Source organism: Pristiophorus japonicus, unplaced genomic scaffold (assembly GCF_044704955.1).
Source record: "Pristiophorus japonicus isolate sPriJap1 unplaced genomic scaffold, sPriJap1.hap1 HAP1_SCAFFOLD_680, whole genome shotgun sequence".
Taxonomy (NCBI): domain Eukaryota; kingdom Metazoa; phylum Chordata; class Chondrichthyes; family Pristiophoridae; genus Pristiophorus; species Pristiophorus japonicus.
Window position 1 is genome coordinate 20,978 of NW_027254593.1, and position 18,691 is coordinate 39,668.

At 43.7% G+C, this 18,691-nt stretch overlaps 1 protein-coding gene across 1 annotated transcript; it reads left to right on the forward strand.

Annotated features, from left to right (window-relative positions):
- The first annotated feature begins 2,360 nt into the window (after nucleotides 1-2,360).
- Nucleotides 2,361-12,046, forward strand: LOC139256031 (probable G-protein coupled receptor 139). Its single transcript, XM_070874112.1, has 3 exons — nucleotides 2,361-2,400; nucleotides 10,539-11,431; nucleotides 11,948-12,046. The coding sequence occupies exons 1-3, from the start codon at nucleotides 2,361-2,363 to the stop codon at nucleotides 12,044-12,046; spliced, it is 1,032 nt and encodes a 343-aa protein (XP_070730213.1).
- Nucleotides 12,047-18,691: the final 6,645 nt, after the last annotated feature.

Genomic DNA, 18,691 nt, shown 5'->3' on the forward strand with positions numbered 1-18,691 from the left:
TCAACCTTGTTGTGTTCGCGGCACACTTTCAAATACTAGAATTTTTGGCGGCACACATGAAGGGATTAAAAGGTGAACACAGGTTAAATAAAATCAAGTTTCAGAAAATTTAAAAAACATTTTATTAATCACAGTATATGAAGATATTCAACATTGTACACATGTATATTATTAATTATTTTTCATTCTGAATGTAACAATAACATAATAAACTGTAATAATAATTCCTCACGTTAATTATAGATTAATAAGTATTTTAACGTGATACTTGAACCTGACGTTTTTTAGTTATGTCACCAGTATTAGGGCGTATAACCGATAAGGCGACTCTCATTTCGTGTTCAATTCCGCCAGCTTTTTCCCATTTTTTTACATTTGATGTTCGTAAGATTTGAGAACCCTAATTCACAGAGATATGATGTTGAAAACTGCATCAGTATTATCAAGGCTTTTTTTGATATTACAGGATATTCTTCTTCAATAGAAATCCAGAACGCATCAAGAGACATACCTGAATGTTTCATTTTAAGACGACGGTCTGTAGAAATAGAAGTCAATTCTTCTTCTTGCAATGTAAGATCAAAATCTGACATACTAATTGGAGAAAATGGATTTCTTACCCAATCACACTTCTCTACATCCAAAGATGGAAAATATTTTTTGATGTTCTCTTCCAGTGATGTCAAATGCTCTATCACTATAGGAGCAACCTTTTTAATACTGTGATTTGGTATCAAAGTGAACATTTCAAGATTGTTTTCTGTTGCTCTCTTTTTCCAGATAGAAATGTTTCCTGAACAGCTAATAGCTTGTCTGCAGAGGTGAGAATGTTTACATTTGGCCCTTGCATACTGGTATTAACACTGTTAAAACAATTAAATATACCTGACAAATATGGTAACTTAGCACACCACATTTCACTCTTAAGGTATTTGCAAAAGGTATTGTTTCCTTCTCTTTCAAAAATACTGAGAATTCTTCTTTTAAGTTCAAATACACGACATAAGACATTTCCCTTTGAAAGTCATCTTACCTCTGAATGCAAAAGTAAACATTCGTGCTGTGCATCCATAGCTTTGCAGAGCTGTTTAAACAAGCGAGTTTTTGAAGCACTTGATTTTATACAATTTACAATATTAACAACTTGATCTAACAAGATTTTAATTGTAGTGGTAATGTCTTTGCAACAAGTGCTTCTCTATGCAAAAAGCAATGGGTGAATAATATATTTGGATTAATCATTTTTGCGAGGGTAATGAATCCTTTGACATGTCCCACCACAGATGGAACACCGTCCGTGCAGATTCCAACACACGAGTCCCAGGAAATTTTGAAATCTTCTAAATATGAATTCACAGAATCAAACATGTCTTGACCTCTAGTATTTTCTGGAAGTTCTCTCCAGCACAGAAATTGGTGCAATGTCTCGTTTTCATTAATGAAGTGAACAAATGATAATAATTGTGCTTTACCAATAATGTCGACCGACTCGTCGATTTGCAAAGCAAAATTCGAGTTTGTAAGTTTCTGGGATACATTTTCTTCAATGTTAGATGACATATCATTGATCCTTCTCCGAATTGTGTCGTCAGACAGCGGAATTTTTGCAATTTCTTGTTGCGCTTCATCACCAAGCATTATTTTGACAATTTTACGATATGCAGGCAAAATAAGTGAGTGAGCTATAGTATGAGACTGCATTTTCTGCACTATTAATTCAGCAACTTTTTACACTATCAGTAACATTCATTTTTCTGCAAGGTGCTGGTGCAATGCCCGACCCCTTCCGTGCTAAAGACATATATTTCTGATTCAATTGCCAACCAGAACTCCCACAGTGAGACGGATGAGTGACGAACGCCCGGAGTGGTGTAAACATTGAAACATCTTTCAGAATTCGGGGAATTCAGTTGGTGCATCGACAGGATTTAACCGTCTCACATACCAGGAGGAAAACTGGAGCTGCTTCTGTTAAATGTGGTGCAGCATTGCCGGCAGAGCCCGGCTTTCTGTACATTGTTAGTTAGAAATGTGAGCAAAATATCACTCCAATCTTTGGGTGGTTTCACGACAAACACTTGTATTATTAGTTTGGATATAATCAGTGCAGCACAAACATTACTGTGCAGGGTGTTGACGCGCTGCCAAATGACTGGAAGTAATATCAATGCTCCTGATCTTTCATGGTCCCACGGGAAATCTCCCGCAATTATAATTACATTTTTCTCATCAGCTCTCATCTCACAGTCAGTTGGAGCCCTGTGTTCAGTGCCAAGAGTCATCATCACTTCTCGGACAGAATGAGAGTTCAGTTTGTTGCCTATCCATTTTCCTGGTTACCGCCAGTTATACAGGCGGTAATGATTTACTATCCGATTATAGCAGCCGTGGGAATCTCCGGTAAGTGATTAAATTCCGTTACTGACGTCGTGAATAAAGTTGGGATTAACTTTATTCTTGCTCTTATTTCAGTAATTATATTTTTAAAATATTCTTCTCAATTCAATTAAAAGGCTGAAAGTCAGTGACTGTATTTCCCGCTCTACCTTTTTAAGTGACTGATCATTTGATGCCTTTTTAATTTTCATTAACCCTCATAAAATCTTCACATTATTTCCCCATGTCATGTCTTTCAAAGTGGTTCCGTTTTATCTGAGATGTGTGATTCAATGGATTATTTTAATCCCATTTTTCCGTGCCTGCTCTCCTTTCCCGTAACACTCGGTAATATCTGACAGATTATATTTCACTGATCATTCCGCGTGTTGTAAAATGCTCCATTGACTCCCGCTGTGGAGACAGACACTGACAGCCGATCATGGACATGTACCTGGGAATTCGGACAGTCAGGACCGGGATTTGTTCAGTCCCGTTAATCAGAATCTAGCCGCTGTTCTCGGTCTGGTTCCAGCAAAGTGCCGGATATTATTCCTGGTGATCACAATCCATGCCGAGTGTGGGATTTTGCTCCATGCAGGAACACAGACTCTCTCCCTCATCCTCGCCACTGACCGGTGACCAGCCTGTTCTCAGACTCGCCTTCACCCTCCCGGCGGAGATTGTTCTACCTTCAGCCGGTGGGAGGCAGCTGGTTTCTGTCACATCCATTCCTGCAGCGGTACAGGTCAGACCGGGAATCCGTGCTGTGAGAGAACGATTGGAACAAGGCAGCGGCGCTCTATGCAGCTGTCCTGGGTATGTCCACATTTAAAAACCCGCTTTAGATTCAATACCTGCATTTTAACCAAAGCACCGTCTCCATGCCGGGTCATGGTCCCTTTATACTAATCGCACACATTTATTGTTCAGACCAAACGCTTGCAGGGTGATAGAACATCGACTGTACCCTCAGTAAGTCTGTCCGCTCGTGATCCACACACATTCACTTTAATTTCGCTTCAGATACTGAGAGATAGAGGAATTTCTAGTCACATTTACCCACCCGGTCTCCATATCCCTTTATCGTCTCTTCCTCCAGCCACGGACCCAATCTACTTTGAATTCTGACAGTTTCTGCCTCAACCTCTATCCATGTAACTGAACTCCACCGCCTCCCCAATCCCTGTAAAAAAAAGCTTCTCCCGCTCTCTCTTGTCTCTGTTCCATTGTCTTCTATTTCATCTACTTTCTGCAGCTCCTCATTCTGCAACACACATCTACTGGAATCAGTCTGCTTCTATCTACCTTCTTCCATCCTGTCAATAATTTTGAACACATCTGTCATATCGCCCTGTAATCTGTGTCTGTATTACATTCCTCTACCTCACATTTCCAGGTTATGTGGCAGAGCCCAGGGTATCGAACCAGTGTGTTTTATCACCCATTGTACCACTGACTAACTTTCCCACTTCAGTTGGGAGACTGAAATCTCACATTCCGTCTCCTGTGTTCCCATCACCTTGTACTAATAAATTGCATTGCATGTTTATGTTTGAAGAAATATGGTCAGCATTAAAGTCCAATATTACGGCTGTTTTCTTTTTAACACTCTGCAGAGGCTGTTTGAAGAGGTTACTCAATGAGAACAGATTGAAGTGAGTTGTCTCACTGTCCCGCAGACTCTCACACATCTCAGGATCAATGCAGCCTAATGCTCCTACTGCAAGTTTCGCCCCTGTAGTACTAAGAGTATCTCTGACTATATGAGCTCACATGGTCCGTTGTAACATGTGCCGCACCAAGAGTCCCCATCATTTCTCAGAGATCAATACAGTTTGACTTATTGTATTACCATTTGTGGTGTTCCAGTTCTCGGCTTGGTAATTGGTGTTCCCGGTGACGTGCTTAGTTTGTGAAGCAAAAGCGCCAAATTGTTATTTCCATTCAATATTGTGTCAGCTGCGGTAATTTTAACAATAAATATGATCAGTACTCGGTGCATTGGAATGTCTGTTCCCATCGTCTCAAATTGTATTACAGTGTCAGTTAAGGCCCTGCTTTGATTATGTTTTTCAGTTATTATTCGTAAAAATGGGAACCCACGTAATTGGCGGTAATCTTACGACTTGGTTCGATAGTTGGTTGCACGGAAGGAACCACAGAATAGAGTTAAATGTTGACCGAATTTTGGCTTTTACACAAGGGGGAAGATATTTACAACTGAGGAAGTGCTGTTCAGAGATTTGGTCAGATCTCATTTCGAATATATACGTTGAGTTTTGTGCAGCATATCGCATGATATATGGATTGGCCTTCGAGGGGTTTCAGCGCAAGTTAACCAGACTGATACCACGGTTTAAAGTATTCAAATATGAGGAAAGTTTACCTAACTTTGCCTTGCATTCCATTGTGTTTAGAAGGGTGAAACGTGATATAACCGAGCTATTTAAATAGATAAAGGTGTTCGATAGTGTCGGCACAGAAACTGTTTCCTATGACGGTGTAATCTGAACCAGAAGGCGTTATCTTAAAATTGGAGCTCGGCCATTTAGGAGTGACATCAGTAAACACTTTCTCACACAAAGTTTAGTCGAAATTTACACTCGTTCTCCCAAAATCCTGTCAATTAATGGTCAGTTGTAAATTTTACAGACTCTGATCGATAGATTTGTTAAGGTCAGGGTATCAAGGGATATTGAACCAAGACGGTAATTGGAGTTAGGGTGCCGATCACCCATGGTCTACTGGAATGGTGGAAAAGGCTTGTGGGGCAGAATGATCTAATCCTGCGTTCCTATCCGTCAAGCACCAGAGTCATTTCTGCAATGAGATTTCCGTTAATCGCAGGTCCAATTTCAGTGTATCTGAATGTTCTACAGGAAAAAATATCCGATGATATTATTGCAGCCTATAGAGATTCCAGCACTCATTTTAACAGGTTACCGATTGTATAAATCCGTGTCTCGCTGTATTACCTGGAGGGCCTGGTCATTGCTCTGTCGGTCCTGAGGTGATTATTTGTCAGGTTTGGGTCACTATCGGAAATTCCGAGAATATCTGTCCTCCATTCCCTCCAATCTTTGCGAGATGTTTATTGATATTACAATGTTTTTGAATCTCCGACTCAAAATCTAACATTGTTTTTCATGGAATGTCTCGGAGCAATGCGGTTCTAAGTGAGAATGAGCCCAGTATTCACACAGTGGGATGTCGTTAGAGTGTGGAATTGTTTCAATTAATCGTTAGCAGCGTCAGGAACCCCTCGCTAATGTTCTCCTCTTTGCATGCTCTGGGTAACTTATCTACCTGGCCTTTAAATGTAACAGCCGGGGCTCCCATCTGAATCAGAAGTTTTTGGGTTTGATATCCTGTCGAAAATCTAGTCTGACATTCGCATGGCATTCGCATGGCAGTTTTTCCGAATAACGCAAACCTTAGCCAACTTTACCAACCAGATGTTGTGTTTGTGGACCTTGATGTAGTATATATATACATTCAGTTACATTACAAGGTATGTTACGAAGTTGCAGAAACCATCTTCTGACAAACAGTGAAAGGCCACATTAACTTTGCTGGAGTGTAAAATACACGTGTTTTATTTCACGCCATTTCGGACAAATACGGTTGTGTTTTAAGGAAATCCTGAAACCATAGTGGTGATGTATTTATTCAGAGCTGAATTCGTGCACCAAGCACAGTTATGGTCCGTAGCCACAAATTTCATTTTTAAATATTTGCAATCAGTTGTACACACATGTAATGATTATATTTGTGACATTGCACTGGCAGTGGAACCGGTGACTGAAGGGATGGAGGGCTTGGAAAATAGAAATATTAAGACACAGTAATAATGATATATTGATTTGTAACTGGCAATAGTGGTGGTTGGATTCAGTGAGAGAAGGACATTGTTTCCATTTTTGTCCTCTCATTATATAGCAGCTTCAATTAGAAACAAGAATAATTGTCAAATCGTTTTGTTACGAGAATATTTGTTAATCAGGTATCACCAATATTTAAACTGTGACCCTGTTTAAGCAGAGGAGATAATGAATGAATTGACAATGACATTTCTGCAGCCACCAATCTCCCCCAATATCCCCTCACCATAACCTTTGATGCCCTATTTCCTATTAAAACAATCAATCTCTCTCACCCTGGCCTTTCCCCTGGTACAGCCCTCATTCTCGCTCACTCAAGTACAAGGGCCGCAGACTTGTACGGATGTGTCGGACAACTGATTTAACCATTCTACGCCAGATTTGGCTAGACTGCATAAAGTATTATCGGGCCCTACACGTGTCTGCTAAAACTGCTCACTATTCCAACATCATTCTAGAATGGAAATATAACCCCCGGCTACTATTCTCGACTGTTAACCATCTTGTTAAACTCCTCTCCCCAGTCTCCAACACACTCACCTCCAACAACAAGTGTGAGTAGCTCATGGAATTATTTATCTCAAAGATTGAGACCATCCAATCAGCTGCCTCTGCCACTTCGCTTCCTTCCTCTAGCCCAACAGGTCAAACATCATCTAACTTTCCACCCTGCCCGAGCCATGAAGTCGCATCTCTCTCTAGTCTCTCCCTGATCTGCCCCTCTTGACCTCTCCATGCTCATCTTATCCATGAGACCCACTTCCTGCTCACTTGATCTTGACCCTATTCCCACCAAGCTCCTCTCCTTCAAATCTACCGTCATCACCCCTCTGCTCAAAAAACAACCCTTCACCACACTGGCCTTGCAAGCTACCGCTCTCTCTCCAACCTTAATTTCCACTCCAAAGTCCTTGAACATGTTGTCACCTCCCGGAACTCCATGTTTGAAACCCTTCAGTCTGGTATTGACCATGCCACACTACCGAAACTGCTCTTATCAAAGTCACAAATGGCATCCTTTGTGACATTGACAAAGATAAACTTTCCCTCCTCATCATTCTCGACCAGTCCGCAGCCTTTGATATGGTTGAGTGCTCCATTTTCCACCAATGGCTCTCCAACTGGGTGGGAGTGCACATGCCTGGTTCCATCCGTATCTCCCTAATCGTAGCCAGAACATCACTTGCATTCGCTTCTATTCTCACGATAAATCGTTGCATATCGTGTTCCCCAGGAATTTATCATTGGCCCCCACATGTTCTCCACGATATGATGCTCCTTGCCGACATCATCCGAAAACACAGCTTCAGTTTCCACATGTAGACTGCTGATACCTAGCTCTACCTCACCCCCACTTCTCTCGAGGCCTCCAAACTCTCTAAATTGGCAGACTGCTTGTCTGACATTCAGTACTTGTTGAGCAGAAATGTTGTCCAATTAAATATTGGGAATACCGATGGAATTTTCTTTGGGTCCCGCCACAAACTGTGTTCACTAACCAAATACTCGATCCCTCTCCCGTGTTCTGTCTGTGACTGAACCAGACAGTTCGCAATCTAGCTATCATATTAGAACGGGAAATAATATTCTGGCCATATATCTGCAGCATATATAAATGCACCTGTTTCCACCTCCATAACATTGCCCGTCTCCGCCCCTGCCTCAGTTCCTCTGCTGATGAAACCTCCATCCATGCCTTAATTACCTCTAGTTTGTACAGCTCCAACACACTCCTGGCTGACCTTCTACATTCTACCCTATGTAAACTTGAGGTCATTCAAAACTCGCCAGTGCATGTCCAATCTCGCACGAAATCCCACCTGTGCTCGCTGAGCCACATTGATCCCGGTTCAACAATACCTCGATTCCAAAATTATCCTTCTTTGTACAAATCCCTCCATGGCCTCGTCCCTCGCTATCTCTGTAATCTGCTTTAGCATCGCAACCTCCCAAGATGTCTGCGCTCCTCAAATTCTACCCTCTTGTGCATCCCTGATTATAACTGCTCAACCATTGGTGGCCGTGCCTTCAGCTGTCCGAGCCCTGAGCTCTTGAACAGCCTCCCTAAATCCTCACCGCCTCTATACCTCCCTTTCTTCCTTGAAGACAGTGCTTATAACCTACCTCTGACCAAACTTTTGGTAATCGGTCCTAATTTATTCTTATGTGGCTCGGTGCCAAATTTATTTGTTATGTCTTATAACACTCCTGTGAAGCACCTCGGGAAGTTTTATAAAGGCGCTATATAAGTAGAAATTATTGTTGTTGTTGTAATAATGTTACAATTGTTGAATTAATTAAATGATTTGACAAATACTGAACAGGAGACATGATTTTACCAACTTTTATGAGGTTGTATAGTTCAGATACATAAATTACTGACAGATTTGGTCGTTTGCAATGTCCAGTCGGAAATATTATCTCCTCATATCTTCGCCATTATTTCATGCAGCTCACCAGCTAACAACTCTGTGGAGCACCGTCACCACACGGACTGCAGCGGTTCAAGAAGGCCCACCTCCGTCTTGTAAACAGCACAGGACGGCACATTTCTTGTGTTTGATTCAGAGTTACTGTGTCCATTTTTCTCTGTAGATTTCTATTATACTTCTGTATTCATGGTAACCACCCCCCCACCCCACATACCACACACTCATACTTAACTATATTAATATTATATACCCATGTGATTTAATTTCCAGCTAAGACTGTATTGTCTAAACACAGTTGAACGGGAATGCAGTTAATTATTTCTACTCCAGCCGCGTTATCTTGTTCAGGATATATTTTCAGTGCTGATGTTTCTTTTGTATATGTAGTCTTTCTCTCGCTCTCTGCCTTTCTCTATTTTTTTACAAATGAACACATGGAGCTCTTTACGTATATCAAGTTGGAACAACTGCTTTGTATCACACTATTCTGCACACCAAAGGAATCCGAATCAAACACTTCTGAGCATATCTTACATTGTTGATAGATTGCGCTGGAAGCTCAGGTATATATAATGTCCCACATCCGCTGGGATGTATTTTCCGCCAGTCTTTCTCACCAGAGATACAGATTCTCCATATTGCTAAGTGCCGGATTAATATTAAAGATGGATTCTGCCAATTCAGAGCTTAGACTTCACCACGGAGCTTTTCTGAAGCTCAATCTCGGCAGGTATCTCCTGGGCTGGACTACAGCCTCTATTGTCACTTGTACTGTATCTTTGCTTCGGTCTGGAGATCGCCACCCACAACTCCCTCTGAAGTTTGCTCCATTATTAGAGGCGTCAAAAGCGAGGAGAAGATTATGCCCCTTGTGCCATTGTGTACTTTGGAATGTATATTTTTCCTAGGATTACAGAAGAAGGTGCAAGATAAGGTTGTTTGTTCATGATCACATCTGAACTTCTCCCCCTTGTGGTTATTGTTAGAGTTTGTCCAGATGGGGGTTGCACTGTCCAAGGCACCAATGCAAAGACCTGCGACTTCCGGCCAAGAAGTCAGTTGATCAGATTAAATGTTTATCTGGTGGATTATAAACGTAACTGTTGTAACTTGGTTGAGTTGAAACATATCAACTCCCCTATTATCGTGGTGTTTGACAGTAGTTTGTCCAAAGGTCTTTAATCCTAGAAACAGTCTGCGAATACAACATGAGAACTCTGAGCCATTTCGTGCCCACACCTTGTATCCGCTCCCCTTTCCTGTCCACGGACCCAAATCCCGCACTTTGTCTCACCCTCGGTTGTTCCCCTTTAGCATTCACTGCATTTCGGTCTGGGGGCATTCTCAGCTCTGCCCAAACATCTCCCAATTGAGAATTGACCATTCACGACTTATTTTCAATTAGTTTTCTGTTCATTTCTTCTTCCGTCACTGAACTGCTACTTTTCGCAATTATCCATAACTCCTTCTCACACTGTCCATTTATTTATACATTTAAATGGCCAGTAGTTTACTCGGATCTCCGGTGGATTTCTACACCACTTTCTACGAAGTTGCAGTGGCAGAAGGGTAACAGCTCCGAGGAAATTTCCAGAGTCTATATGTCTATTCTATACTCTTTGTGAATCGTTTATTTTCGGGTATTTAACGCACACTCATAGATATTTAACATTGCAATTGTATGTTAAAATCCTGTTCTGCTAGACAATTCTAGCAGCGGTAAAGAGTTCAGTTCCAGTCCCCAGATCCTGCAGTAAAGTACATTTCACACCAAATCCTGTGTAACTGGCTCCCTTGCTGTAACCTGACGCCTGATTCCCTGGTTCTGTTTGTTTCACTTTTACAGCTAATGTGGTGACGATTGTGATCCTGTCCCGGGGAAAGTGCGGTCTCTCCAGATGTATCACTCGCTACCTGGTGGCCATGTCAGCGGCGGATCTACTGATCATTATCACTGATGTGATACTGGTTCGGATTAATGATTATTATTTCCCGACTACCTTCCTGTACATCACACCTGTGTGTTCTTTCCTCATAGCGCTGATTCGTGCAGTCACCGATATTTCTGTCTGGTTCACAATCGCTTTCACTTTCGATCGTTTTGTTACCATTTGTTGCCAGAAGCTGAGGACTAAATATTGCATCGAAAAAACTGCATCCCTGGTTATAGGAACCGTGTGCCTGCTGTTCTGTATAAAAAACATCCCCTGGTTCTTTACTTTTGAACCCAACTATACAATCGACAATGTACCCTGGTTGTGTAATGTAAAACCCGAGTATTACACTGTAACTGCTTGGGTAACATTTGGCTGGATTAACCGTTGTTTAACCCCACTGCTCCCAATATTCCTGATATTGCTGCTCAATGCTCTGACTGTAGAATACATTTTGGCGGCCAACAGAGTCCGCAGGAGGCTGAGGGGCAGCAAGAAAGATGAGAATCACAATGATCCGGAGATGGAGAACCGAAGGAAATCCATCATCTTACTCTTCACTATATCCGGTAACTTCATACTGCTCTGGGCAACCTATGTGATATTTTTCTTATTAATGCGAATTACAAACCAGTATTATTATACAGGTTACAATGATCCGATGCTTATTGCAGACTATACCAGCTATATGCTGCTGCTTTTGAGCTGCTGTACAAACACGTGTATTTATGCAGTAACCCAGAGTAAATTCAGAGATGAGCTGAAAAATGGGTTGAAGTATCCTCTGAGAATAATATTTAATTTAGTTCAGGAAAGAAAAGTTCAGAGCAATTCCCAACATTAGATCTGCATTACATCACATATCGTATCCTGAGTTATATTTTACCTGAACCTCAGCAGGCTACAACTCAGGCCCAGGCTTCTTCAGACATAACACTGGGCAATATCTGACAAGGCCTACGGTTTCCTATGTAAGTGTCTGTGAACAAGGTAGAAGACCATTATGTAGACAGTGGTTTATAATAGCAGTAGCAGTTTAATTGGATTAAATCATGCTCCTGGACACAAAGAGATACAAGTCCCAGCATTGAGGTTTCGGATTTTGTGACCATGGAATGTTTATTGCCGGATGAACATCAGAACACGTGGGTTATCCCAGGGTAGTGTAAAAGGAGAATACACCTTTCGATTTAATAGCTGAAGAATATCAGGAAGTGAATGATAACTGTGTTGGTTTTTGTGTGTGGAAATACCTGGAGAATAATAAACAGATCATTATATCAATCAGCATGAATTGTCTTTGAAAGTTTACATTCTCCAGTTCACGAACAGCTTCTCCATCACCTGCGGCTCTGTGGAATTTATTGGAACTGAAGTGATGTTCATTGTGGACCTGATTCCATTGTCCTGGTGTCTGTGAACGGTGGTGTTTCCAGCAGTGAGTCCCTTTTCCCACTGTCTATGTACAATGGTGTTTGCAGAGTAACAACACCACTGGCAATGAGAACCAGTAGCACGGTGTGTGGACAGCTGCAGACTCTTCTCAGGAAGAAATGACCCAGGTGGCCATTACCTGCTGTCAGATATCTGTGACCACAGGTCAGATTGGGCACCGTGACAGCAATGTGATTCTAACCTTGTGAACAGTAAAATAGTGTCGCTTTCATCGAGCTCTCCTTCACCGAAAACATACTGAGGCTCACTTTCTGCATGAAAACCCCGCCATTGTCCTAACTCATGCACTGCATATCCGGTATCAGGGTCCAGTGATCCAGACCCAGCTGAAGTGTGTGTGAATGTAAGGCTCACTGTGTGAGGGACCAGTCTCAGGGTCCAGTGATCCAGACCCAGCTGAAGTGTGTGTGAATGTGAGGCTCACTGTGTGAGGGACCAGTCTCAGGGTCCAGTGATCCAGACCCAGCTGAAGTGTGTGTGAATGTGAGGCTCAGTGTGTGAGGGACCAGCCTCAGGGTCCAGTGATCCAGACCCAGCTGAAGTGTGTGTGAATGTAAGGCTCACTGTGTGAGGGACCAGCCTCAGGGTCCAGTGATCCAGACCCAGCTGAAGTGTGTGTGAATGTGAGGCTCAGTGTGTGAGGGACCAGTCTCAGGGTCCAGTGATCCAGACCCAGCTGAAGTGTGTGTGAATGTGAGGCTCAGTGTGTGAGGGACCAGTCTCAGGGTCCAGTGATCCAGACCCAGCTGAAGTGTGTGTGAATGTGAGACTCAGTGTGTGAGGTACCAGCCTCAGGGTCCAGTGATCCAGACCCAGCTGAAGTGTGTGTGAATGTGAGGCTCAGTGTGTGAGGGACCAGTCTCAGGGTCCAGTGATCCAGACCCAGCTGAAGTGTGTGTGAATGTAAGGCTCACTGTGTGAGGGACCAGCCTCAGGGTCCAGTGATTCAGACACAGCTGAAGAGTGTGTGAATGTGAGGCTCAGTGTTTGAGGGACCAGCCTCAGGGTCCAGTGATCCAGACCCAGCTGAAGTGTGTGTGAATGTAAGGGCTCAGTGTGTGAGGGACCAGCCTCAGGGTCCAGTGATCCAGACCCAGCTGAAGTGTGTGTGAATGTGATGCTCAGTGTGTGAGGGACCAGCGTCAGGGTCCAGTGATCCAGACCCAGTTGAAGTGTGTGTGAATGTAAGGGCTCAGTGTGTGAGGGACCAGCAGCCTCAGGGTCCAGAGATCCAGACCCAGCTGAAGTGTGTGTGAATGTAAGGGTTCAGTGTGTGAGGGACCAGCCTCAGGGTCCAGTGATCCAGACCCAGCTGAAGTGTGTGTGAATGTAAGGGTTCAGTGTGTGAGGGACCAGCCTCAGGGTCCAGTGATCCAGACCCAGTTGAAGAGTGTGTGAATGTGAGGATCAGTGTGTGAGGGACCAGTCTCAGGGTCCAGTGAACCAGACCGAGCTGAAGTGTGTGTGAATGTGAGGCTCAGTGTGTGAGGGACCAGTCTCAGGGTCCAGTGATCCAGACCCAGCTGAAGTGTGTATGAATGTGAGGCTCAGTGTGTGAGGGACCAGCCCCTCACACAGATATGCCTCACATCCCTCACTGTAATACTGATATACACCACACCACTCACTGTAACACTTATATACCTCACACCCCTCACTGTAACACTGATATACCCCACACCCCTCACTGTAACACTGATACACCCCACACCCCTCACTGTAACACTGATATACCCCACACAACTCATATAACACTGATATACCCGATACCCCTCACTGTAACACTGATCTCCCCCACACCCTTCACTGTAACACTGATCTACCCCACACCCCTCACATTAACACTGATATACCACACACCCCTCATATTAACACTGATATACCCCACAGCCCTTATGATAACACTGATATACACCACACCACTCACTGTAACACTGATATAATCCACACCCCATATTGTAACAATTATCTCCCCCACACACCTCACTGTAACACTTATATACCTCACATCCCTCTCTGTAACACTGATATATCCCACACCCCTCACTGTAACACTGATATACCTCACATCCCTCACTGTAATACTGATATACCCCACACCCCTCACTGAAACACTTATATACCTCACACCCCTCACTGTAACACTGAAATACCCCACACCCCTCACTGTAACACTGATATACCCCACAACCCTCACTGTAACACTGATTATCCCCACATCCCTCCATGTAACGCCGTTATACCCCACACCCCTCACTGTAACACTGATGTACACCACACTCCTCACTGGAACACTGATATACACCACACCCCTCACTGTAACAATGATATACCCCACACCCCTCACTGTAACACTGATTGTCCCCGCACCCATCTCTTTAACAATGATATACCCCGCACCCTTCACTGTAATACTGATATAACTCGCACCCCTTACTGTAACACTGATATACCCCACACCCATCACTGTAACACTGATATACCCCACACCCCTCACTGTAACATCGATATACCCCACACATCTCATTTTAACACTGAGATACCCCACACAACTCATACACCACTGATATACCTGATACCCCTCACTGTAACACTGATACACCCCACACTCCACACATTAAGTCTGATATACCCCACACCCCTCACGATAAGACTGATATACAACACACCACTCACTGTAACACTGCTATAATCCACACCCCTCATTGTAACAATTAACTACCCCACACCCCTCACTATGACACTTATATACCTCACACCCCTCACCGTAACACTGATATACCTCACATCCCTCACTGTAATACTGACATATCCCACAACCCTCACTGTAACACTGATATACCCCACACCCCTCACTATAACACTGATATACCCCACACCCCTCACTGAAACACTGATATACCCCACTCCCCTCACTGTAACAATGATAACCCCCGCACCCCTCACTTCAACACTGATATACACACACCCCTCACTGTAACACTGTTATACCACAAACCCCTCACTGTAACACTGATATACCCCACACCCGACATTGTAACACTGCTATACCCGACACCACTCACTATAATACTGATATACCTCACACCCCTCAATGTAACGCTGATATACACACACCCCTCACTGTAACACTGATATACACCACACCCCTCACTTTAACACTGATACACCACACACTCCTCACTGTAACACTGATATACCACACATCCCTCACTGTAACACTGATATACCCCACACCCCTCACAGCAACACTGATACACCCCACACACCTCACTGTAACACTGATATACCCCACAGCTCTCACTGTCTGATATACGCCACAACACTCACTGTAACACTGACATACCCTGCACCTCTCACTGTAACACTTATATATACCACACCTCTCACTGTAACACTGAATCACCCCACACACCTCACAGTAACACTCTTATACTCCACCCTCTCATAGTAACACTGAAATACCCCACACCCCTCACTGTAACACTGTTATACTCCACCCTCTGATAGTAACACTGATATACCCCACACCCCTCACTGTAACACTGATAGAACTCACACCCTTCAGCATAACACCGATTAACCCCACACACCTCACTGTAATACTGATATACCCCACACCCCTCACTGTAACACTGATATACCCCACATCCCTTACTGGAATACTGATATACCCCACACCCCTCACTGTTAGACTGGTATAGCCACACCCCTCACTGTAACACTGAGATATCCCACACAGCTCACTGTAACACTGATATTGCTCACAACCCTTACTGTAACACTGATATATCCCACACCGTCACTGTAACACTGGTACAGCCCACAGCCCTCACTTTAACAGTGATATACCACACACCCCTCACTATAACACGGATATACCCCACACCCCTCACTATAACACACTGATATACCACACATCCCTCACTGTAACACTGATATACCGCACACCACTCACTTTAACAATGATATACCACACACCCCTCACTGTAACACTGTTATGCTCCAACCTCTCATAGTAACACTGATATATCCCACACCTCTCACTTTAACACTGATATACCTCACACCTCTCACTGGAACACCGATATACCGCACACCCCTCAGTGCAACACTGAATTTCTCCACACACCTCACAGTAACACTGTTATACTCCACCCTCTCATAGTAACACTGATATACCCCACACCCCTCACTGTAACACTGATATAACTCACACCCTTAAGGGTAACACCGATTAACCCCACACCTCTCACTTTAACACGGATATACCCCACAACACTCACTGTAACACTGATGTACCCTACACCTCTCACTTTAACACTGATATACCCCACACCCCTCACTATAACACTGATATACCCCACACCCCTCACTGAAACACTGATATACCCCACTCCCCTCACTGTAACAATGATAACCCCCGCACCCCTCACTTCAACACTGATATACACACACCCCTCACTGTAACACTGTTATACCACAAACCCCTCACTGTAACACTGATATACCCCACACCCGACATTGTAACACTGCTATACCCGACACCACTCACTATAATACTGATATACCTCACACCCCTCAATGTAACACTGATATACACACACCCCTCACTGTAACACTGATATACCCCAAACCCCTCACTGTAACACTGATATACACCACACCCCTCACTTTAACACTGATACACCACACACTCCTCACTGTAACACTGATATACCACACATCCCTCACTGTAACACTGATATACCCCACACCCCTCACAGCAACACTGATACACCCCACACTCCTCACTGTAACACTGATATACCCCACAGCTCTCACTGTCTGATATACGCCACAGCACTCACTGTAACACTGACATACCCTGCACCTCTCACTGTAACACTTATATATACCACACCTCTCACTGTAACACGGATATACCCCACAACACTCACTGTAACACTGATGTACCCTACACCTCTCACTTTAACACTGATATATCCCACACCCGTCATTGTAACACTGATATACCCCACACCCCTCACTGTAACACTGATATACCCCACACCCCACATTGTAACACTGCTATACACCACACCACTCACTATAATACTGATATACCCCACACCCCTCAATGTAACACTGAAATACCCCGCACCCCTTACTGTAATACTGATATTCCCCACACCCCTCACTGTAACACACAGATATACCTCACACCTCTCACTGTAATGCTGATATACTCCACACCCCTTTCTGTAAAACTGATATACACCACAACCCTCACTGTAACACTGATATACACCACACCTCTCACTTTAACACTGAAACACCCCACACCCCTCACTGTAACACTGATATAACACACATCCCTCACTGTAACACTGATATACCCCACACCCCTGATGTAACATTGATATACTCCACAGCAATCACTTTAACACTGTTATACTCCACCCTCTCATAGTAACACTGATATACCCCACACCTCTCACTGTAACACTGATTTACCTCACACCTCTAACTGCAACATCGATATACCTCACACACCTCACTGTAACACTGATTTTCCCCACACACCTCACAGTAACAATCTTATACTCCACCCTCTCATAGTAACACTGATATACCCCACACCCCTCACTCTAACACTGTTATACTCCACCCTCTGATAGTAACACTGATATACCGCACACCCCTCACTGTAACACTGTTATAACTCACACCCTTCAGGGTAACACCGATTAACCCCACACACCTCACTGTAATACTGATATACCCCACACCCACACTGTAACACTGATATACCCCACACCCCTTACTGTAATACTGATATACCCCACATCCCTCACTGTAACACTGATATAGCTCACACCCCTCACTGTAACACTGATATATCCCACACGCCTCACTCAAACACTGGTATAGCCACATCCCTCACTGTAGCAATGATATACCCCACACACCTCACTGTAACACTGATATTGCTCACAACCCTTATTGCAACACTGATATATCCCAAAACCGTCACTCTAACACTGGTACAGCCCACAGCCCTCACTTTAACATTGATATACCCCACACCCCTCACTATAACACTGATATACCCCACACCCCTCACTATAATACTGATCCACCTCTCACCCCTCACTGTAACACTGATATAGCCCACACCCCTCACTGTAACACTGATATAGCCCACAACCCTCACTGTAACACACTGATATACCACACAACCCTCACTGTAACACTGATATACCACACACCCCTCACTGTAACACTTTTATGCTCCACCCTCTCATAGTAACACTGATATATCCCACACCTCTCACATTAACACTGATATACCTCACACCTCTCACTGTAACACCGATATACCGCTTACCCCTCACTGCAAAACTGATTTTCCCCACACACCTCACAGGAGCACTGTTATACACCACCCTCTCATAGTAACACTGATATACCTCACACCCCTCACTGTAACACTAATATAACTCACACCCTTCAGAGTAACAACGATTAACCCCACACCTCTCACTTTAACACGGATATACCCCACAACACTCACTGTAACACTGATGTACCCTACACCTCTCACTGTAACACTGATATATCCCACACC

Bases quoted from the DNA above. Each gene is read 5' to 3' on its own strand.
- LOC139256031 (XM_070874112.1), top strand. From the start codon at position 2,361: ATGATTTACTATCCGATTATAGCAGCCGTGGGAATCTCCG. The intron at 2,401-10,538 runs GTAAGTGATTAA...TCACTTTTACAG, and splicing joins AGCAGCCGTGGGAATCTCCG to CTAATGTGGTGACGATTGTG. The intron at 11,432-11,947 runs GTTCAGGAAAGA...TACATTCTCCAG, and splicing joins TGAGAATAATATTTAATTTA to TTCACGAACAGCTTCTCCAT.